Raw genomic sequence first — 25124 nt, forward strand, 5'->3', positions numbered from 1 at the left:
CACGATATTTCATTCCATTGTATGTCCACACATGTAGCGGAACGACAATAAATCTCAACTTGAACTTGAACTTGAACTTTAACTTTTCTGCTCATTGCGGTGAGACTCTAACTCAGTGAGACTGATTGCAAACAAATGGCAGTCAGATTGCCAGCAAGGTCACGGCTGGAGATATTAAAGCCTCGCAGCATCAGGACAACAAAGACAAAGTAAAACAAAGTGGAGAGCGAAAAACGAAAAATATGCAGAGTAGGTATCATAGAGAGCAGTCAATATTTAAGTGAAAGGCCTTTAAAAAAAAAAGCAATTGGTATGCTTATACTCTCACTCGTCTCACACACATGGACACACAAACCATGTGATGGTCTTTTAAGTTTGAACACCCATGAGGAGGTTGAGGAAATATAAACGTTTCACATGAAACAGAATAGAAATGTGGAGCAATGAGGAGCATGAGCACATGGGTATGGATTAAAAAGGCCCCATTTACTAACCTGGGTGATCTGGTTTTGGTGGGCTGTTTGGAGCTGATTTGGGATGAGTCAGAATGCCTTAGTATTTACATTACCAATGTCGTTGCATCCATTTCTGACTACAGAATGTGATTTGAGCACTGCTTTTACTGAACTCCTGTGATTTAAGCAATGCTATTACTGAACTCTTGTGGTAGGATCACCTTAGATGTATGTTAATACCAGGTGTTAATAGGGCTTGAGAGACCAACATATTTAGGCTGATGACAAACATTTAAAGTCAAAGCTCACTCACTCTTTGCTCCTGGGTAGCCACGAAGGTCTGAAAGCCTGGGGCGACTCCAAAGCCCAGCTCATGTACAAAGGGAGGCTCCGCCTGACTGTGGATCTGCACCCTTACTCCTGCCTCAAATGCTGTCTCTTCTAAAGGAGAGAAGGAGAGAGAGGAAAAGAGAAATAAAAAGATTAGTTTTGCTTCAACAGAGTACAATGGAGGAGTTAAGAGGAAAGTAGTCTTGAATGAAGACATTTGCATCTTTAATGCTTTAATTCTTGGAAAAAGAAGAAAAAAAAAAGACCACCTAAGCTTATTCAGTTGGTGACCAGCTTTATTTTATTACCACCAGATTCACAACAACACACATTTGTTTTTATCTTTGAAAGTACCTTTTTTGCACTTTTCCAAAAACTTTCCAAATTTAATGTAATACAGTATTATTTTAAAATCACTAAATTGCTCAATTATATTTAATTTTAACAATGTGACAAAAATAAGAAATCACATTTTTAAGACTAAAGAATATATTATAAAATGTTACTGTGATACAAAGCTGAATTTTCAGAAAAGTCATTACTCTAATCTTCCGTGTCACACGATCCTTCAGAAATCATTCTAATACTGTATGCTGATTTGCTGCTCAAGAACCATTTCTTATTATCATTAATGACGAAAACAGTTGTGATGCTTAATATTTTTGTGGATACTGATGTTTTTCAGCATTCTCTGTTTAATAGAAAGACCAAAAGAACAACATTTATTTAGATATCTTTTGTAACATTATTATTGTTTTGTCTTTCACTTTTGATCAATTTAATGTGTTCTTGCTGAATAAAAAGTATTAATTTCTTTCAGACAAAAATAAATAAATAAATAAATAAATAAATAAATAAATAAATAATTTTAATCCCAAACATTTAAACTGTACTGTTTTTAAGATCTTTTGGAGTCTTTCATTTGTGTGCGTGCGTGTGTGTATGGTTTGAGTTGGTTCTAAAGTTGATTCTAGATTTAGGGAGGAAAAATGTACAAATGTAATGAATTTGCTTTGGACAACCTAGGGAGGTGAAATAGTGTAGTGATGGGTACCCACGTCACCAATGACGTTATGATTTTTTGGATCACGTGTCACTTAAGGTGTGGTTATGAGTATATCACATAAGAAAGATTGGTGGGATCTCTCTCTGTATCATCAACACAAGGAAGACACAAGCGTAATACAATAGATTTTATTATACTGTCCTGGCGATAGGATTCCTTCATTGCTTTTAAAAAAGCCTTTGACATCATTGGGCCTAGTGTTTTATCTATTATAAACATGAGTCTGGTCATTGGCATGGTGCCCCTTTCTCTGAAACATGCTGTAGTTCAGCCTCTTCTCAAAAAGTCTAATTTAGATCACTCTAATTCTCTAATTTCCGTCCAATTTCTAAGGCTGCATTTACACTGCAGGTCTTGATGCCCAAATCCGATTTTCTGACTATATCTGATTTTTTTGACGACCCGCTTACATCATCTTTTAAAAGTGACCCGTATCCGATTTTTGCATTTACACTATACACTGCTGAAACTACCAAACGTAGACGTTCTGACCAGGAAAAGGAAGTAAAACAGCACGAAATATATTGAATGCAGATGCAAATAAAATTATACAGTGTTTTGCTTTCCACAATATTTTGAAAAGTCAACAAAAAAAAAAAATCAGCAAAACATTGGTCTCGTACGGCGGAGACAAAAGCGATTAAACAGTGCCTCCCCATATCTCGTGAAATGTCTTCAAACACGTATTTATTTCTGTAACAACCCTGCATTTTTGCCTGCACTGTCTCTTCGCCCCAAAGACTTAAAAGACATGAAACCTCCGCATTGCTCCACTGTGTGTATCCTTCGTCCTCCATCGCGCCTATAATAAGTCATGTGATCTCAGTTGGTGGTGTCCACCTGAGTTGACGTCACTTTTTTAATGACGTACGACTCGCATTTACTGGGGAATATCCGATTTGTCTGCTTACATGGCACACGCAAATGCACGTATCCGATTCATATCCGATTTATTACCACATATGAATGAGGCCTGAATCCGATCTGAGAAAATCAGAATACATGCGGTTTTTTCCTGCTTACACGTTCACCGGTCATATCCGGATCTGTGCCACATGAGAGGAAAAAATCGGAATTGGGTCACTTGAACCATGCAGTGTAAATGGGGCCTAAGTTGCCATTCTTAGCCAAGGTTCTTGAAAAGTCTGTTTTTAACGAAATTCAGAGTGTTTGGACCAAAATGTAGCCCTTGAAGTGTTTCAGTCAGGCTTTAAAGCCAATCATAGTACAGAATCTGCACTCTAAAGAGTTTTAAATAATATTTTTTTTATTTAGTGATTCTGGCCATTCTGTTGTCCTTTTGTTATTAGATCTCAATGCAGCCTTTGACACTATAGATCATGAGGTTTTAATTTGACGCCTTGAGAATGTGGTAGGCATCCATGGTACTGCTCTAAACTAGTTTAGATCATTTTTCGCAAATAGAAGTTTTTCTGTTAACCTAAGCCAGACCTTTTCTTCATCTGCTCCATTGACCTGTGGAGTTCCACAGGGATCTATACTTGCTCCAATGTTATTTGCCCTATATAAACTACCATTAGGGTCTATCTTTCGCAAGTATGGGATTTCTTTTCATTTCTTTGCAGATGACATACAGATTTATCTGCCTGTGAAAAAAAAAATACTGACACAACGTTGAATTCCCTTAGAGTCTGCTTATGGGAGGTTAAAGCCTGGTTATCAAATAACTTTTTAAACTTAAAGCAAAACCGAACTTGTGTGGTTTGGAGGACCTTCTACGAGTGATCTCTCTAGTCTAGGAGAGTTGTCCTCCTACTGTAAACCGGTGGTTAGAGATCTTGGGGTAATGTTGGATTCCTCCTTAAGGTTTGATAAACAGATAAACTCTGTGGTGAAATCTGCATTTTTTCATTTAAGACTTCTGGCTAAGGTGAAACCATTTGTATCTTGTAAAGATCTGGAAATGTTGATCCATGCTTTTGTGTTTTCAGGACTTGACTACTGTAACTCAGTCTATATTGGCGTCTCCCAAACATCTTTTAGTAGGCTGCAAGTAGTACAAAATGCTGCAGCCAGACTTTTATCTGGGACCTGCAAATGTGATCGCATTTCTCTCATTTTGGCCTCTTTGTGTTGGTTACCCATTCAAGCCAGAGTTGATTTTAAACTTTTAATTTTTGCTTATAATAGCCTAAATGTATTAGCTACATCATATCTATCTGAGCTCCTTCAGGTCTATAGGCCCCTTAGGTCTTAAAGGTCTGCAGATAAAGGGGCTCTGCTTGTTACGAGGACAAAATTTAAGAGAAATGGTGAAAGGGCCTTTGCTGTAGCTGCCCCTAAGTTATGGAACAACCTACCACTTCATATCAGATCTGCTCCTACATTAGGCTTTTTTAAAAGTCGTTTAAAAATGCACTTCCTCTCTATAGTCTTTGCGAGTGAAGAGGGTTGAGTGTTATGTTTATGGTTTTGTGTCGTTGTTTTATGATGTGATCGTTCCCTTACTAAAATGTTTTATTAAATTCTGTACAGCACTTTGGTGCAACTCCTTGTTGTTTGAATAGTGCTATAGAAATAAATGAACTGAACAAAAAAATAAACTGAATTAACAAAAGATAGACTAGAGTAGGGGTTTACAAACTTTTTAGTCAGCCGAACCCCTTTGACCTAAATTATGTACTTGAAGTACCCCCTGAGATTTTAAGTAAATATTTCAATTATTTAATGGCACATCAGTTTTAATGTTTTAGTAGTATTTACATAGCTATTGTTATTATTTTACTCAACAAATTATAAAAATTCATATTACTGTAATTTACAATTTAATCACATTTTTCCCCACTAAATTTCTTATACAGGGTTTCCCAAAAAGATAATTATTTTTATACATTTAAGAGTTTATATTTACATCACATTTGTATAAACCTGTAACATTTCTTTGCAAAAACCTTTTAATTATAATTTTTTAAATTTATTTGTTAATGGTATTACAGTATGTACCACCTCACGAACCCCCTGCAATTCCCTCACAAACCACCAGGGGTCCGCGAACCCCACTTTGGGAAACCCTGGATTAGCGTATTTAACTACTTCTAAATGAATAACATGAATGTAAAGAATAAATTGCATAAGATGCTTAAAATGCAATTGAGTTGGGTGTTGCTATGTCAGAGCTAGGTTATCCGGAAAGATGTTGCTACTCTGAAATAAATAAAGTGAAGATCCTTATTATGCATCAAACAAATATGTGAAAGATTATTTGTTATCAACTGCAATCAGCTATATCTGGTGTAGACATCTAATGTAAATTAGGAAAAATCTTCCGACATAAACTGGGCCCTGGGATGTGCTGTCCATTACACAAACTTGTTGATAATTAGCGTGAATTACTATGGGACATTAATAGCATTAGCACTTTTGCTGTTGCAACAATTGCTGTCTCCTCTTACAGTATTTTTTATCAAAATAAAGCCAAAAATATAACTTATTAAACCTAAGTAATCCTGATTTCTGTGCAAAAACATTCACATATGCTTATATAGAAATATGAGCAGTTAGTGAACGACCCACTGAGTTTTGATCCACTTTTGAATGTTTTCACCCATGTATCAGTTATTCTGACTATCTGTGAAAATGTACCAGCTTTAGTACCATTAACCTCAATTCAACATCATAACATGCTATCACATAAAGACTAAAAAAAAAAAATTCACATAAGGGATAGGGCGTCAGGAAATTAGACCTTTTTTCACAACCTTCCTCTGTTTTCTTTATCTCAAATGCATTGCCATGAATCACCGGACACTCAGACATTTAATATCTGTCATTTTGTTTGATTAGCCGTGCCTCACTGTGATATTGGTTGCGAGAGATGTGTTCATTTTGCCCCCTTCCGCCTCAACCGCTCTCAAAGGCCTGGCGAGGAGAGAGGCCTCATTCAGTCATCAGGACCCCCGCAGGCTTGCAGGCATCTTAACAGCCATCTATAACAGGAGAGCACAGCCACAAAGACCCCCCACCTTCTACTCACACTCCAAAGGCCAAAGCACTGATGGACACAAAATGACAGCAGCTGCAAGCAGCCTCACACACACTGGGACCAGTCAATACTTTCTGCTGTGTATGTGTGTGTGTTCACGTGTCCCATATCAAATGCACCAAAGTGTAGCTTGTCAAATATGATGGGTATTACTTTCCAGAAGACAGTTAAAAGCTCAAAACCTTTCAAAGAGTCAAGTGGACTCAAGTTTTCAGACCAGACTATATGTAAAGTATGTTGCAAAGAAAGAAAGAAAGAAAGAAAGAAAGAAAGAAAGAAAGAAAGAAAGAAAGAAAGAAAGAAAGAAAAATCCAATCATTTATTGTCCAACAACTGTATTTTTTAAACAGGCAAAAAAGACAAACAATAAATAAAAAAGTAAAATAAAAATAAACAATCAACAAAGACTAGCACTGTGGACCAGTTTACTTTGAATAAATAAATACAAATTTCAAAATGTTCCATTTATGGAAGGAAGGCTGTACTAAAATACTCTGACAGGGTTTCTGGCACTGCTTCAGTTGCAGCGCTGCTAGTGCATGTACTGCGCCATGACATAAGAAATTATTTTTAGATCAGCTGTGTTCTTGTGTCCTTATATGTGATAAAAGAAAGACCTTTCCAGCACAGAAAGAAAGAGTGCTATGAAATACTACAAAATCCAATAAATAGACCCCACTACTATATTGTCCTCACTGATTGAACTAAATGCAAGACAAATACAGTGTAGTCTGTTTGTTTAAGTAAGTCATTCCCTCATGATTAATGGCTTTATAACATTTAGAGTAAATAGAATGTTTGATGTATTGTAGTTCTATTTGGGGGGGGGCTTGGGGTTATATTAGAAAAATCTTGTGAGCAAAAAAGGTCAATATTCTATTGTCAGTTATATAGCGATGTGTGAAGCAGAGCTCAAACAGAAGTCACTTTTAAATCAAACAGCTCTCACAAGTGGATTCCTGTTAAAGTGAGTGGTTTTTGCCTGTGAAATATCACGAACAATGGTAAATGTGATCACACCTTAAGGGTCTAAAACAACAAATGAAATAATTTGGTTTGTTATCTAACTTGTTTCGAAATAAAATGCACATTGTGTCTGTAGTGATTTCTTGTGAGATTTGTGACAAAACAATTTTTAAGGGTGTGATATTTTACAACTGCAGCAATATTAGAAAGAAGTCTGCCAGAGGAGATTATCAGGAACATTATATGTGTGTGCTTCCTCCAAAGTACTGAAACGGTCATTAACAAACTTATTAAGGAACAAAAACCATTAAGCGGATCTGAATCAAAACCAGTATTATTAATTTCTCTTCATTAACAATAAATGACATCAGATTCAGGTCTCGCTGGAGAAAAAAAATATTTATTTCAGAACGTACTGGGTTGTGAAGAAGGCTTCAGTTTTTCTCAATACAGTTGTTATCAGCACTCAGAATCTCAGTAATGAGGTGTGTGTGTGTGTGTGTGTGTGTGTGTGTGTGTGTGTGTGTGTGTGTGTGTGTGTGTGTGTGGCGGTGGTTGTGTGTGTGTGTGTGTGTGTGTGTGTGTGTGTTTTGTTGTTGTGTGTGTCTCTGCAGGTTAATGATGAGATGTGAATGTTTGCTGTTGGGTTGGTGAGAGGTTGGTGAATAATTTTGTATTTGTATTGTCATGCTAATTCATTGTTTGCTCCAGATAAAAATCTGTCACTCCAAATTAAACCTCAGAGTATAAAGAAACAGAATGAAGAGAGAGACACAAACAGGAATAAAGACTCAGACACTTGCTGCTGTTGTAGATGTCGAAGTCTAGTAAATTCAAAACATGCCAGTAGCATACATATGCATTTAATTTTAATTTAATGTACTTTGTATTATTTAAAGTGTCATGTAAATATTCACATATTTACATCACATAAAAAAAAAAAAATAATAATTGCAGTGCTGTTTAGATGTGTATGTGTTCTAGTGGATTTGTGTTTACTCTTATGCCTGAGGTGAGTCCCATGCCCTCTATCCTGAATATCTGTTCATCACAGCAGTCCTTGGTTTCTACTGAATAATGCCATAACCCCTATATAAATCTGCCAACTACATACAAACAATGTTTGCAATAATTTCTCCACAATAGCCACTTAATACCTAATTCATATTTATTATTTATTTGAAACAAAAGCCTGAGCCCACCACGACTGATGAGCCATCCCCAAAGAGAGCGACAGTGCTGAGGATCGCTCCGGAGCTAGAGCCCGTGACGTCAGACCAGGTGCGAGAGCCGGCTACAGAGCTTGTCACTGGGGAGAGCGTCATGGACAGAGAGATTGCGGAGGGAAGCTTCACCCTCTGCACCATGGCTGAGGGTGAACCGAGCTCAGTGGACTGTAATTCGGATATATATGCAGACATGCCCACTCCTCTTTATCTGAACTCTCTGTCTGCCCTGAACTATCTGCCCATCTCAAACTGTCTATCTGTCCTGTTCCCCTGTCACTGGCACTCCTGGTATTGGGAGTCACAATGTGGTGTGTGTGGGTGGTGCACACTGTCCCTGAACCCTCTACCTGTCTGGATTTCCCACACACACTCCCTCTCCTGCCTCCTCCTGTTATCAACCGCTGTCCCCTTGGTAGCCCCTCAGCTCACCATCTGTGTGGTGGGATTTCCCTGGGTCTGCTAGTCTCCATCGGTGTCATAACTGGAGGATCCCTTGTCACCACCTCCAGCCACTGAGTGCCGGACTCCGCCATGGCTCCTAGCTCCCTCTTCTCCACTGTGGCCCATCAGTCCACCAGCTCTGCCGGGCTCCATAGTCCCTCCGGCTCCGCCTGGGTCTGTCGTCGTCCATCCGCCACCTTGGGACTCCACTCCTCCAGCTACACCTTGTCCTTCCATCCCTCCGGCTCTGTCAGGCTCCTCCTTCCCTCCGGCTTCACCTTGGTCATCTGTCACTCTGGCTTTCTGGATCCCCGCCTCTGCCTCGGTTGCCTGCGGATTTTTGTCTACGTTTGGGCTCCAGATCCTCCCCATCGCCCTGTCTCATCGGCTCTCTGCCTCGGACTCCACCACCACCTTCTCCGCCGCCGTCGGTCAACCACCTGGAGTCGTCAACCCTTCCTCCACCATGGTTCCTCCCTCCATCGGCTCCACTGTGGGCCGCCATCAGGGCTGTGGCCTGGGTCCCACTTGGCTCCTCCTGCTCCCTCCTGGCTCCTCCCTCCATCTGATCCACCCTGGGCTTTGGTTGTCGTCGTCCTCCTCCAGGGTGTCCGACCTCTGCCAGAGCCTCTACCTGTCTTGTCTGCCTGCCTTCCTGCCAGCCCTTTGCCATCCCCTGTCTCCATCCCTTCTCCACTCCTTGTGTCCTCTTCCTAAGTCCCCCTCCATCCCTCTCTTTGTTCCTGCGGCACGAGGTCACGCCTTCTGGGAGGGGGATGAACCATCACACCCCATTGGACTTTTGTTGTGTTTTCATTCCTCATGTTTTCTGTGTGACCTCATTTTCCCTCATGTCTGATTATTGTCATTTGGTTCAGGTATGTGTTGTTAATTACCCTCTTCAGCCCTCCTATTTAAGTTGGGTTCAGTTCACTGTTTGTCGTCCGGTCTACTACGTCCCTATGTGTGTCTCCTGCCTATTCTGTCCTGGATTTACCCTTGTGTGGATTTTTTAAAGACTATTTGCATTCATCTTCATCTTCTTTGTGTGTTTATCTCACCAGTTTTTTTATTAATATTTTTTTTGTTTTTAAACCCTTCTGCAGCTTGCTCCTGCAATTACTGCTCTGAAATTTTATTTCATAGCCATCTTTGCTCCTAAAATGCAGTATGTTATGTTCACACCTTTGCTGGAAAGAAGCTGAAATTTTAAAGGAATATGACTATAATTCAAGCCTTCTGCAGCTATGACAATTTTTTTTGTGTGTGCGCAAAACAGACCAAAATCAAACTGTCTAAAGCTATAACACAACCAAAATTTTGTTTAAATTATAAAAAACTAAATCTATTTCTATATTTCTATTATTTAAATGTATATCGAACAAAATCAAACTATGATCACATTATCTATATCTGTAAATGTAATTTCACAAAATAAATAAATAAATAAATGAAAAAAAAAACACTAGTACATTTTCAGTTTAAGGAGTTTACACAACTAAAAAATACAATTTAAGGAGAAGTAAGTGCAGTAGTTAACAGCCTACTAAATGGGATGGTTTTCATATTTGAATGGAATAATCCTTTAATTAAATAATCCGGCATAAATGTAATCACATTGCCAGAATTATTTATTTTTGTATGTGTGTGTGTTAAGATGAATCAGTAAGATTCAATCAATCTTCAGACTGATGCTCTTAGCAGACAGATGAGAAGGACTCTGCTCAACTCATTCCATGCCAATGCTTTTGAAGGCAGTCTCTTTTCGTCTTTTCTCTTCCACCTGACACTTTAGATATTACAGATGAAAGACAGGTCATTATGAGGGGATGATGGGAAATGAGGTATAGAGAGAGTGTGTGTGTGAAGGAAAGTCAACAACACCTATTCAGAGAGTCTCTTTTCATCCTCTCTTGAGCGATCTATGACACACCGGGCTTCTTTTTTTCATTTGTATAGACTATACTGATTTTTCCTTTGCCTCTTCTAACAAGACACATAATAACACTTTATGTGTCTTGTTAGAAGAGGCAAAGGAAAAATCATTTTTGCTGATAATCATGCTGCTATTTAACTGTAATTAATACATTTGCACACAACCAAACAATTGTTGGTAAAAAATGACTATTGACTCCAATTTGGGGTCCACAGCTCAATAATTAAGCCAGTTGGTTTAATTAAAGTTTAGAGACGGAAAGAAATCAATCAAATATTTGCCATGTGTAATTTAATATCTTTACAGATTGAGGCTGTTGATTCCAGACTTAGTGATCACCAGCCAAAACCTGCCGGCATTTCCACAGCTACAAAGTAGAAAAACAACACATGCTGCTGAGCAGAATGCATAAATATCTGGCTTTGATCAGGAAGAGAGACGAGAGAGCAGGCATGAAGGACAGAAAGAGAGTGAAAAGAGGTTTAGTGGTCTCCTCCCTAAACTAGACCAACTATATATTACATATTGTAGCACAGAGACATTCACCTTTCAAAACACACACACAGACACACATGCATCAGGTTTGAGAAAAGTTGGAATTTCGAATGGGTTCCTTTTCAGGTTATAAGTTTGAATTTGAATTGATTTGAGCCTCACAGGTTGTTGAATGTGGAGTTTGAAAAGGAATGTTCTGAATTTAAAGTTACAGCAACAGAGGAATTTCACTACCCCAACACATTTTACATCAAACCATAGCTGGATCATTAATTACTAATTATGCATATGTTTTCTCAACATGCTTTCTCAATTTTCTCTGAACTAAGCCCAATAGTGTAAAATTAAATTCTCTGAACTAAGCCCAATAGTGTAAAATTAACATAGCCATCAAAGCATTTTTCCCCCCTCAAATTTTCTGTTTCTATACAGCACCACAAAATGTTTACCACATTGTTTCCAGGTGATTTTATATTACAGTACATTTACAATATGTACACATTTGGTCAGTATGTAAACACAGCATTCATGGGACATGAAGTGCTTTTCCACCATTGTCCATATTAAATATAATGAAATATATAAATTAAATAAAACACTCATATAGGTGGCATTTTAATGGCCAGATTTACTAAAGACGCACAGTAAAGAATTAGCGCTGAAAAGGAGTTTCCCTTTCAGGTGCAAAAAATTTAGGGGAGGAGAGTATTAAAATGAAACATGCCACATGATTTACTAACATTTGTGCTAGCATTTGCGGCATTATTACACGTGCAAAAAAAGCATGTCTTAAAGCAGGAGGTAATTTGCGCTGCTTTTGGTAGATTGCGCTGGTCATTATATGGAAATGATCTGGCTGCGTCTGTGTTCTTTAATGTGTGCATTGTCAGTAAATCCTCTCCCATCGACACTTTTATTGAATTGCGCTCTAATTGCACCCTGTTTAGTAAATCTGACCCTATAAGCATTGATTATTATCATCATTTCATGAAAATAACCCATATGTTGTGTATGACTTGTTTATGGGCAAATCCTACAGAGATAAGTTGTATTTACAATATTGTATTTTTGTATTAATAATAATAATAATAATAATTTTATTCTTATTAAAAACCTGCATATATATGTTTTTATTTCATTTAATTTTAACTTTACTTTCACACAAAGTAAATTCACTTGCACACATGGCTGGAAAAAATAAAAAAAAAAGAAAATAAAAAAAGCATACAGTAAACAAGAATTCACATAAAAGAAATAAAGCAACATGGAGACAAACATGAAAAGGCCTTTTGAAAAAGCTGAAACATTTTTAAGGCATTGTGCTTGCTGAATCAATAACATCATCTCAAAAAAAAAAAAAAAAAAAAAAACATCCAGAGATGTGCAGGTAAACAAATATTTTTAAACATGGTTAGTCTGAGAAAAATTAAAAAAAAAAAAAAATCTTACAGTGATACTTTATTATACTTTAGAATTCTAAATCTAACAACCCACAGATAAGACAACTAACGAAAGTTAGCCAACTTACATTGACTTTCATTTTGATCTTTTACAAAGAGTGATAGTGAAAGTAAGTTTATTTAGAATGAAGGAACTAATTTAGAAGAATAACGCAAAAACATGAAGAGGAAAGAGGAGTGAAATGAGAAAGGGGAATGCAAAATGCATTGAAACAAGAAAGCAAAGTAGTGATCTTTCAACTGAATTTACAGTACTGCTGAGCTTCACCACCGCATCCAAAAAACAAGAAACACATAAATTCAAGCACACCAAATCTTGCTCTACATAATATATTGTTTATCTCTCCATTTCTTCTACCAAAGTGAATAAGTTCTTCATCACTTTGCATTCATCAGAGCTGGAAACCAGCAGACAGAATGACGGATTGGCTGCACATTTATTCAGTGAGGCTCAGGGATCTCTCTCTCAATGTCTTAAATTTGAAAAAGATGATAGCAAGTTTATCATGGGCTCTTTCTCTGCTCCAGACGTGTCATCTTCCTTGTGCATCATGCCAAGGTTTTTCAGCACGACGTAGCACATTTATTATATTACATATGCATGCGCACACTTCGTCTTCACCTCTTCCATTTCCAATTTCTCCATTTCTTTCCCCATGGCCCTCCAAAAATGCTTGAGTGTCAGAGGTAGAGCGATGGATGCAGACAGATGACTTTCTGGTCTTGATAATTTAGACTTCAAAGAAAGTGAACAATACAGCGGGTGATCTGCTGACTTTTCGTCTATCGGTGCTAAAAAATTTTTTTTTTTCATTGTCACACCTCCCTTTGAAGCTTGAAAAGCTCCCCCACCACTTTAGCCTCATCTACTGTATTTATTAGTTGTGGAAGTTCACACACACACACACACACACACACACACACACACACACACACACACACACACACACACACAAACACACACACACACACACACACACACACACACACACAAAAAAAAAAACTGCTCTGAAAAACATCACCTCGATTTTGTTTTTCAGTGTTGTGTGCCTTTTTCTGTTGAAGAATAAAGCAGCATTATGTTTTTAAAAAATAAATAATGAAATTTGATTTTGTTGAATAGTGAAAAGTAAATCTATTTTGTCAGTAAGCCCATAGTGGTCTATTATTTTCTGTGCAAAGATCGTTTTGATCATTTTATCCAAATGTCCTCAAATAAATGAATACATTATAAATGAAAACGTCTTTGCCGGAGCAATATCAAAGGATAAGTTCATCTAAAAATGAAAATTAATTTACTCAACATGGAACACAACAGGAGATGGATGTGGGATGAGAGGATAGTGGCTCTCAAGCTCCAAAAATTGCATAAAAGAATCATAAAAGTGATTCCAAATGAGGAATATTCAGAGTCTTCTGAAACCATACGATAGCTTTGTGTGAGTCATTATTCAGTGAACATCTTCATACAGTTCAAATCTGGTGCTTTAATGATACACACGAGAATGTGTTTACATAAGAGTGTGCAGAGAGAACTCTGGACAGAATATAAAGAGAAAAGAGGAGGAGCAGAAGAAAATGTGCACAAACTTCATTGTTTCTTGCTTGCATCATCATGGCATTAAATTTGAATTCAAGGTAGAGAATCAGACCTCAGTATTCACCTTTACAAAATCTCCCCAAAGGCACTTGCCCCACAGCACTGCTCTAATGACTGTTCTGACAACAGATGGACTTTGGGCCATAAAACAGGCCATATACTGGATCTATGGTACATCGGAATTTTAGAAGAATTGTCCATATCCTTCACAGTTATGTGAAGGTGAGGAAAAAGTAAATCTAAAGGATTTAGGCATCAGCCCTGCAAGCAGCAATAAAACTGAGGTACAACATGTGCCATTGCTTTAAAGGCCTCTCTTCCAAAACAGCTGATGAAATGTATAGTCATCACGCTCTGATTCCTTTTCATAGTTCATTGTCGGAAAAAAGTATGTCGATATTTCTTGGAATAAATTTGAATTCAGCCTCAGCTAAACTTGTAACCTTTCAAATGCTAATGAATCTTTTGCTAGGAATACTCAATGCCGCTCGCTTAATCCTAAATGCTTTCATCTCCTTTGAAATATCGTACATACTACAAGGGAAGCCACGCTTTGCATGGGTGTCACAATATTAATCAAAAAAGTGAAGTTTTTGTGTACCACTGTTCAGAGAAGTGTAGCTGCATCAGATCAGTTCAACAGCGTGCAAGAACATCTATTTGATAATGAATCCCACTGGATTTGTCAACACCATTACAGCATCACAGCTGTTCTTCAAGGTATGTGTCTCTCACAAATATTCCCCGCGTCCCTGGGGATGGCGTCACACTGAAAGCGCTGACAAAACCTTGCCCTAATCAGACACCTGTAAGACAATCAAAGTCTCTCCTGCAAATGAGGAGAGATGCTTTCCCAAGGAAAACCTCTGGGAAAGCTCAAGTGTACAAAGTGTGATTAGGGTTGACTGCATGTGTATGTGTGTCAGTGTATACCTGTTTCTCCCCAAACAGGCAGGTATTCATCTTGCTGGATGTCCAGCATGATCTCCAGGCCATTGCCTGTCCCTCCTTTCATTGTTGTCCTCAAAGTCTTCCCCTCCTCGGCAGCGTTAAACATGTAACACTTCCCATAACGTGTAAACACCTGGACAGAGAAAGAGAGAAAGTTTATTAGACTTCATTGATTTTTTTATTCATTTATTCGTATCATGCTCTTGATTTCCACAAACAATAATTCTGACTTACTCTGCATGTGTATAAATGCCATGAATTACATTTAAATACATTTTTAATGAAAGCTCAGCAGGCAAATCGGCCTGAGCTGTTTAAAAGTACTAATGTGAAGCTTGTATATTTTTTATTACATGTATATTTTTTTATATTTCATGAATAATTTAGTATCAAAAAATGTATATTTATTGATATGTAAAGTGTCTGAATCGCCCTCCTGAGATCGCAATTCTCTCTAGGTCGATGAACTTCTGGTTATAAGATATTGATGTAATTCTGGAAGGCGGAGAATACAGAACGCATGCGGCTCCAAATAAACAGTGGTTTACATTTCACCTACGATATTTATATCCTGTCCCTCATGTGCCTTCCTGGTATACCTTGAACAGATACCAAAAAAATAACTGAGTGGCTGAGTAACTGGTCATAACAAGAATTGAAATATTATACATAGCTATAATAAATATTTTGGAGCTGGTTGTCACAAGGGCCGATAATTATAACATTTTGATTCTGTGTTTTTTGTAGCCAAGACTGTAAATGTTTACTTTGGAAAAGGTTTGACAGTTGCATATTGATAGATTTATTTGCAGTACTGCAAATTATAGGCTTCAATTTTCATAGGCCTAATAGGCTGCTATCATTTCTGTATGTAGCATAATGCGTTTCGCTTCAATTTATATACATGAGTCAGAATAGCTGTGATAATTGGCTGTATGCTACAGACACAGTACACAGAAATTAGTTTGAAATAACTCAAAATATTACTTTGGATTTCTATCAGAAAATTAAAATTCTGTCACAAATGTCATGCACTAACTCTCATACTGTTTTTCTTTCTTCTATGGAAGACAAAAGAAGGCATTTTGAAGAATGTACTGGCTACTCTTTTTCATGCAAGTAAAATAAACGAAGAGCTGACGTCATGCTTCAAAAGAATGCAAAAGCACCATAAAATTATTATAAAAATGGTCCAGGCAACTATATTCTTCTAAAGTCATGTGATGATAGCTTTGTGGGAGGAATTTAAGTCATTATTGACTGATCTCCTTCCCCTCTAAAACCAGATGAGTCTGAGTCATCACAAATAACAAATCATGCAGACTGTTTTTGATTTACTGGAAAGATCAAATTCAATGGAGATTTTTCACAAATTGGGCATCAATATTTCTCAAATGGCCTCTCATTAATATTTAAAAGGAGAACTAGGGTGAAGTTGGTGAATTAAAAAAAAAAAAAAGTGATAAATTTGGATCTATTTAAAGTCTATTACTCACTCAAAGCATTCACTTGGCTTCAGAAGACTTGGAAAGCACAAGTCATGTGGACTTTCATACTGCTTTAATGCTGCTTTTTAGTCCTTTTGGAAGCTTGAAAGCTCTAGTCCTCATGCATTATAGTTGCCCAGAAAAGCAGCCAGTAGATTATCCTTTTGTGCTCCGCAGAAGAAAGGGACCACCACCTTTTACAAAGACCAAGTCCTCTATCCCTTTCGTTCTGCTTTTAGCTCTAATTTGGGACTAAATTCGATAGTGAAATGATATGTAATTAAGAGAGCGAGATAAGGCAATTCTCAGCTTGTTTTGATGATAATGTACAAGAAAAGACATAAATGGAAAGATCTGGATCCCTTGTTATACTGTACATAATGATGATAATTATGATTATGTATGTTTCAACCCCCTCAGTGTCTAAGAATTGAGATTCTTTAAAGAATGAAAATTAATTAAATAAATAAATAAGTGAACTAACCTTTAAGCATAGAGAGGTGTACTATATTTCTCTACCAGAGGTGCAATCCACTGACTGAAAAGCAAAAATGTTGAAAGATTTTGGTCTTCGCTCGAAGATAAGCATGAAACTGTGTTTGGAAAGCTGCTTTGAAACTGTATCTTTCCAAGGATTGGTGTGGAGAACGCTGATCTAAGATCTCTGAAAGAGCTGCTTCTATCTAGTGTAGGAGCTTGATGGATGGATGAATGATTGAGAAGGTTTCTCCTTACAGCATGTCTGTACACACACACACTCATGGACGTTCAAGATAAATCACCATAGCCTGCAGCTGCAAGACCACAGCCCACAAAATCGACATGAATATTCAGTCTCATCCTTCATGCCTGAGATAAGTGCTAGCAGAGATCACCCTTTAAAGATAGAGAGAGAGAATAACATACAGTCCTCATTTCCTGCAATGACTCTGTTTCAAATTCAGTTTAATTGCAACTGACAAGGCAAACAGAAGCCAGGATATCTACTCAAGATAACTTGCGGCTTTATTAAATAGGAACCAGCTACTTAAAGCCGTTTTTCCTCATAAAACCAAAGACGTCTCTTCAGAACCAGACAATCCGTTTAGGATTTAAACCATACAGCTTTGACAACGAGCTAATGATGTAACAATTTAATCTAAAAACTCAAACCACTTTAATAAAAGACAGAAATGTAAAGGTAGCTGCTAATCACTGTCTTATTAAATGAGGTTTTAGGAGGAGCTTACCAAAGACTTAGCATCATAAAATGACATCTGCAAAAATTTCTCACGGAATACTGATATACAAAGCACACAAATACATATCACCCTTTAAAAACAGTCAATAAGCCATTATGACTGCTGTTGTTTGGAATAAAGACCTTGTTGGTGCACTGTCATTACCACTTAGTGCCTAGCATGTTAACACTCAGAGTCACTGTAAACATGCCAATAGTCATTTGCTGTTATTGACCAAGGATGTTTCTCTAAACTAACAGCAAACAGCAAAACATTTGTGAAGGCCTGATTTGAGCACACATGCCAAATACTTTCTTAATAGCCTCTAAAACCATTAAACTAATTTAGCAGAGTAATGAAACACAAAAAGTGGCTCTTTTTTCCATTTTCACTTCACAGAGAGAGAGAGAAAAAAAAATCTTCCATTAGTGCTGTAGTTTGGTGCTTTTATGTCAAGACAAGACAACCTCTGTTACCTCAAGGTTAGCAGGTTGCAATTCACTTTCAATTAACTTGCATCTCATAACAGTCACATTTGTGACAACTTCAGAAGCATGTGTTTCGTTGTGGATGCTGGTGTATAAGCGCCTTTGTGAGTTAATCAAGCTCATTAGCTGGTTGTGCTCATCTGCGAACACAAAAAATCTCATTAAACATTCAAAGAAAGGAAGCAGTTTGAGTGTTTTAGAACAAAAAGGTCATGACCTGGTTTGAGTGATGCCCATTGCTTTTAATGACACAGACAGAGACACAATTAGTGAAGGTGCTTGTGTTATATGGCTGTAGGCAAGAGAAGTTTGACTGTGGCAGGGCTCCTTTGACAGGTGAATGTGCGATGGGTCGACCGTAAGAATATGACAATGTGGAATACATTATGATAATCAAATTTAGGGAAAGCAGTAGGAGATAAAGCACAGCTCGATGTTCACAAGAGGTCACGCTCATTTACATCTAGTTGTTTAGCTGCTCTCTCTCGCACGTTGAAGGTTTCGATTAAGAATATAGATGTGTGAATAAATCAGATTAATCTGAATATTTATGGGGTCTGTGATTAGATGCTATTTGGAGTGGTCTGAAACATCTTCTCGACTGCTAACTACTGTGTTAACGGAGCATGTTATGAACACTCCCCATAGAGCTGATCACCTTGTATTCGCACCCACTACTTTTTTTTATTTTCTGACTGATCATTCAGTATGTAGATCGGCTCTCTGACTGACAGGCTATTTATCACTGAAACTGTGAAAATTAAAACGAGGGTTTTAAACCCGCAGAGAAAAATGTGGTCTTTTCTGCAAATGTTCGCACTAGCTAAAGTCATCCTCAAAACTGGAGAAGTTTCAACTGGTGTGCCAGGAGTATAATGTTTTGCCATTTCCTATCTAAAGACCTGGAAGTGCTCTATGATGTCTCTGAGTCTTATCAGTCACCGGCCTGGTGGGTTTTTTTCTCCCTTGTCGCCTGCCACATGGATTATCTTCTTCAGACATGGATGCCATCATTTTCTCATTTCATTCGCTGTCTCCAGGCCCTCCTCCATTCTTTTATTCCTCTCTACAGTGTGTGTTTATCTCTAAAGTGGCTTTTGCACCATGAAGTGTCTGTTATGTTTCCATATAATCTCAGTTTGATGAATTTATTGCGGGGGTACTCTAGAACAAGAGAATGTAAAAAATTTTTTTTTTACATTTTTAAAAAAAATAATTTAAAAAGTGATTCTTAATTAATTAAATTTTCACTGAAACAAACCGAAAAAAGAGACAGAGTGTGTGTGTGTGTATTAGGGCTGGACCAGAATATTTGATTATTCGAATATTCATTCGGTGGGTTGGCATTTGATTTTAAATTTTGAGATTCTAATAATCTTTTTTTTTTCTTTTTTTTTTTGAGCACCTGGCATCCCCCCGAAATGGACTTCATTCGCGCTTGAATATAGGCCTTTCTTTTTACTATCGGGCCGAACGGTTCTAAGGACTGTCATGTACGGTGACAGTTGTATTTCCACGTGAGCCTGGTATGGCGTGGCACGGTTACAATCCGTTCTCGCCCTGGAATTCTAGGCACGATTAGACAGCTGTGCTGATCCGTGCTGTTACAGTGCGTGTGCTTGACTCCGCCACTCTGTTACCTGGCTACCAGTTTCTCCAAACAGCTAAGTAAACATGAAAAAAAAAAAAGTACAGTATCCACCTTTTTCCTGGCGTAAATATGGGGGCCGCCATTTGTACGTTCTATGGGTCTAGCTTCCGGTCTCCTTTGAGTCCAGCTATTTTTAGCTGTACAAAACAGTTTGTTTTGCTGCTTGATATTGACAATTTATGTGTCCTATCATATTATTTTAATCTGTTATCTTAATTAAGAACACACTGGTTTGTACTGAAAACAGTTTTACCGTTTACTGCACTTGTTATTCTCCTCGTTATTTACCTATAGCAGCTAATGAAACAGAAGTCTCACCCAGGGGCGGAGTGGGACCAAAAAATTTACTGGGAAATTTCGTAAAAAAAAATAAATAAATAAAAAAATTGCTAAAAAAAAAAAATATATATATATATATATATATATATATACTACTATAATATATATTACTAACATCATAGAACCCTTGCAAAATAATATAATATAAAGTATAGTGTTATAAATGTAAATACATATTTTTTTCAAAATGAAAATATAAAAAACTTTCCAGGATTTATGCTGATGATGACCGTTAAAACCTTTCAACATCACCCTGTTGAAAAGGGTCCATTTTCACGGTGACACGACACCTTGCTCGTTAGCTTCTGCTAGTGTTAACGTCATAATCAGTATACACTTAACATAGCAGCAGCAGCCAAGGGAAGTTTTTTTTTTTGTTACATGTAACGCGTTACTCTCCGTCAGCAGAAGTTGAGGGGTGACTCAATAGTAAACTATTCATTTGTCTCATATTTACCACAGCTACTTTCAGATTTCACAAGCTTTTGGCTGGCTGGCTGGTAGCTGGTGCTAATTCCCATCTGTGCCTAGCTTTGACGACATGTGCTTCAGTTTATTTTACCTGTAGTATCTTTGCTCGTTGATGCCCGGAACATGTCTGTTATTTTGGAGCATTTCACTGCCTCCTCCTCCATAATTTTTTCCTTTTGAGTCTGACCTTCTCAGCGCCACCTTTCAGTTTTCTTTTTTGCCTTTCCATCATTTAACTCACTCACACGGACGTTATATTTTGAAGAAGTGATGTGGGAATTGATGTGTTAGGCTTCTTTTTAATTACGAGGAAAAAGAGCTATGCTGTTTGGGGAGGGGCCGCTCACTGATCCCCATATATTTTTGAAAATCCTAGACATGGTTGGACCTGCCGAAAGAGTTAAGCATTTTTATATACTGTGTTGAGCAGAGAGGCTGCACAGTTTGACCAGCGGGAAGTGGCCGCACATCAGGCCGCCAGATGGTGTTGCTAATATAACTCGCAATGTATAACTATTATCAGACCGGCCCTCACGGCCTCAAAACACTACCGGCCCACTGGGAAAAGTCCCGACTCTCCCGATTGCCACTCCGCTACTGGTCTCACCCATAGGCTTACTTCCGCATTGAGGAAAACGGTGGATACTGTACTATAGCCCAGCCTAATAATAATTTGTCTATATTAAACGTATTGCTCTTAACAGACCTGTGTGTTTTGTATCACTAGTGCAGTGTCCGTTCTCGAAGCATATAAGCGAGCTATACAGTAAGTGTGAGGCGTGCCACTTCTGGCTCGAGCTGTTCTGTAGTTTTTAAAAGTTTATTTATTCTGAACGTGTTGTGTGTCCATATTGCACCAAAATGCGACACTGCACTCCCTTGGGTCCGCAGCAACACAACGCCACGCGTGAAGTCGATTGGATGAATGGTTCTCAACATAATAAAAATGCAAACAGACAGACACACAGAGATTCCTGCCTTTATTAGAGAGAAGAATATGTTCAGCGTGGTGTTGATTACTATCGAAGCTTCGAAGTATTCGGATCAGCCCTAGTGTGTGTATATATATGTACATATATATTATGGTAGTTATTCTAACTTACCAAAAAAAACACAAGCATTTTAAATACATCTTTTTTATTATAATATACCTGAAATATACTTCAAGTCAAACTGGATTAATGCAAAGTTTACATAGATCGCTGTTTTGCATGCTACTGTTAAATCGTGTAATGAAAAACAATTAAAACCGATGTAAACAACTTGACAGCATCAACAGCAATCTTATTATAGTAATTTTAATCATCTTAATTATAGAAAACTTATTAAACAATCAAAACATGTAATTGTTATAATGATTGCAGATTTTAAGTCATGGTAACTTAATATTTTAAGTTTGGTCAAGACATTTACAAGTCAAGCAAACTTTTGCCTTAAATTTTTTTTCGACCATATATTTTACAGAGAGAGGAAGAGAGCAGTAAAATCCTTGCTGTTGAGTAGATCTAGCCTTTCAGTGGAAGAGAAGTGAGTCCAGACGCATTATATCCTCACTCTGGACAGGAAATGCCAATGGCTTGCGGCTAATGGCACAATTCCAGGATATTTTTGACAGTCTGCCACCCAAACCTGCTCGGCCTTATGATTCCACACGGTCAATCACACCATCACAAAATCAATGACACGCTGACATTTTTATGGTGTCATCGTTCACACACAAATTCAACTCAGGAACAGAAGAAAAAAATGGTCAAGAAACTCAAAGTTTCCAAGTAGGCCTCCATTAAACCCCTCAAAATCTGAGTTGCTTACTGTTACTATTAAACTTTGGTAATGGAAACCTTCAAAGAGATAGTTCACCCAAAAATGCAATCATTTACTCACCCTCATGTTGTTCAAAAACCTTTTTTTTCTTCTTCTTTGGAACATAAAAGAAGACATTTTGAGGAATTTTTCAATTTTTATTTATTTTTTATTAAATTTTTTGTCTATGCACTGGAAGTCAAAATAGTTTGGTTACCAACATTCATTCTGTTCCACAGAAGAAAGAATTTGACACAGGTCTTGAGCAACATGAGTAAATGTTTACATTTTTTATTTTTATTTTTTTTGATTCTGGATTAACTATCCCTTTAAAATGCTGTAATAACACCACCACATCCATTGTGTCTAAAGCTTTTAGCTGTTTCATATCTCAAAACATAAGTGAGAAGAACGTAACTTCCAGCCACCAGTGAAAATTACAGAGTGAAAAGAATTCAAAATATCGCCACTTTCTCCCACATAATAGAATAAAAAAAAGGACTAAGCAGGAAACCGGTTTGCTGATTACCACAGTAATTGCACCGGACCAGCATTTCCACTAATATGACATAAGCAGGTGATACAACACTTATCTCCTTAAACTAATTCCTATTCTGCCACAACAGCTCACCAGAGGATGGAGCAATGATGGGAAAATTTAAATCAGGTGTATTAAGAACCAGTTAAGCGCTTTTATCAAAGCCAAAGTGGACTAGAGCATTTCTGACTGCCTTTATTGTGATGTGGTCCTGCTTTGTTCCCCTAAATCGATTTCCATTCTGCAATGGATTGTCACCGGATGGAACGGAGAGGGCCTGGGAGGGGTGTTTACCTGCAGTTGTGTTTATAAAAATCTGTAGAGTTGCAGGGTGAGCACTTTGCTTCACGGAGCATTAACAGTGATGGGTGTGAGTGGGTGAATAATTCATAATACAAACCACCGATGAAATGCGTACACAACTGACACACACACACACGCACACACACACACACACACACACACACACACACACACACACACACACACACACACTCACACGCAGACTGGTTTAGTTAAACTTCATCATTTTTACATCCAATTAAACAAAGAATATTACTGGACATGCAACATTACACAAATGTAATCTTTTATTACCCCGTCATAAATGTTATAGCAGTTATATGTGCTTGACTAGCGCTAATTAAGGACCTGATGAGGGAAGATATATGTAATATAATTCAACAGGAAACACTGCCAGTGCAGATCAGGATGCTATCAACAACACTTCTGTTGAAGCTAATGAAGATCAGGGCACTTGTCTTTTTGAGTCGTGAAGGATAACCTTTGCTGGAGTGGGTTTCACCAGTGAATATGTAACTGACAGTTGTATACGCCGAAGAATTCTAGACAATAAAGCTTCAAAGAAAGAAAAAAAAAGTGATGCATCAGCAGAGAAATAATCTTTCTAACAACTGTTATTCTTGTCTATTTCTGTGCATTCAGTGTTACTGTAATTTCATACAGTGCCAGCATGGACTCATATATAATTCACTTACCCTCTCTGCCACTCATTCAATGTCCTCTTTCATTTATTTGCTTATTTATCTATTTTATGCAACTCAAATTAGCATCTTTCCTATTCAACTATAGCTCATGCGCAGCTGTGACACCTCAAAACAGCCTAATTGAAATGAGTTCATTAAATTAGTATAATACTGCGCTCTCAAATGCAGCATGAGACGTCACTCATGAGTCAGAGACTTTTGCTCTGTTCCAAATTTTTCTGCGCTGCCTACGAAGGCAGTATTTTAAGGCTTAATAAGCACACTGCAGACATGAAGACTGTTTCCAAAAGCTTGACATCATAATTATGTAGCCTCCTAAAATACCTTGTTTTTGCAAAATTCTAGGTCAGCATTACATGTATCCTTCACAAAGGAGGCAATCCCAGCATGCAGAGCGAGTGAAAAAATTAATTCAAGAAGCCAGACAAAGTGACTACTGTTCAAAAATTTAGGGTTGGTAAGAATTATTGGCAACTCTTTAGTTTAAGGACCAATTCTCACTATTAACTAGTTGCTTATTAGCATATTATTAGCCTATTATAACATATTAACATATTGGCTGTTTATTAGTACTAATAAGGCACATATTCTTCATGAGCCTATTCTACATCCATATTTCTACCCAATACCTAAACTGAACTACCTTACTAACTATTAATGAGCAGCAAATTGGGAGTTTATTGAGGCAAAAGTCATAGTTAATAGTTAATATTAAGAATTGGACCCCAAACTAAAGTTTGAGTGAATTATTTAATGTTTTTGAAAGAAGTCTCTTATGCTCGCCAAGAAGGATTTATTTGATCACAGTGAAAACGGGACTGTTGTGGAATATTATTATCATTTAAGATAACATTTTCTGTTTTAATATATTGACTTGAATGTGATTTATTCCTGTGAAGCTGAATTTTCAGCATAATTACTACAGTCTTCAGTGTCATGTGATTCTTCAGAAATCATTCTAATATGATGATTTGATGCTCAAACTTTTCTTAGTATTATCAATCTTCAAAACAGTTGCTCTGCATGCTTCATATTTTTGTGGGAGCTGTTATACATGCCTTTTCAAAAGAACAGCATTCATTTGAAATAGAAATGATTTGAATAAATTTGAATTTGAATTTGAATTAAAACTATAAAGTAAAACGCAAAATATATATATATATATATATATATATATATATATATATA

General features: G+C 37.4%; 1 protein-coding gene across 1 annotated transcript in view; it reads right to left on the minus strand.

Moving 5' to 3' along the window:
- Positions 1–15088, minus strand: part of LOC109052060 (acid-sensing ion channel 2-like) — a 48509-nt gene extending 33421 nt beyond the window's left edge. Inside the window, exons 1-2 of the mRNA XM_042720194.1 lie at positions 14915–15088; positions 769–896 (exon numbers count right to left, since the gene is read on the minus strand). Coding sequence (XP_042576128.1) covers positions 769–896; positions 14915–15038 — 252 coding nt within the window. The 5' untranslated portion in view covers positions 15039–15088. The remainder of the gene's footprint in view (positions 1–768; positions 897–14914) is intronic.
- Positions 15089–25124: the final 10036 nt, after the last annotated feature.

Source organism: Cyprinus carpio, chromosome B3, assembly GCF_018340385.1.
Source record: "Cyprinus carpio isolate SPL01 chromosome B3, ASM1834038v1, whole genome shotgun sequence".
Classification (NCBI taxonomy): domain Eukaryota; kingdom Metazoa; phylum Chordata; class Actinopteri; order Cypriniformes; family Cyprinidae; genus Cyprinus; species Cyprinus carpio.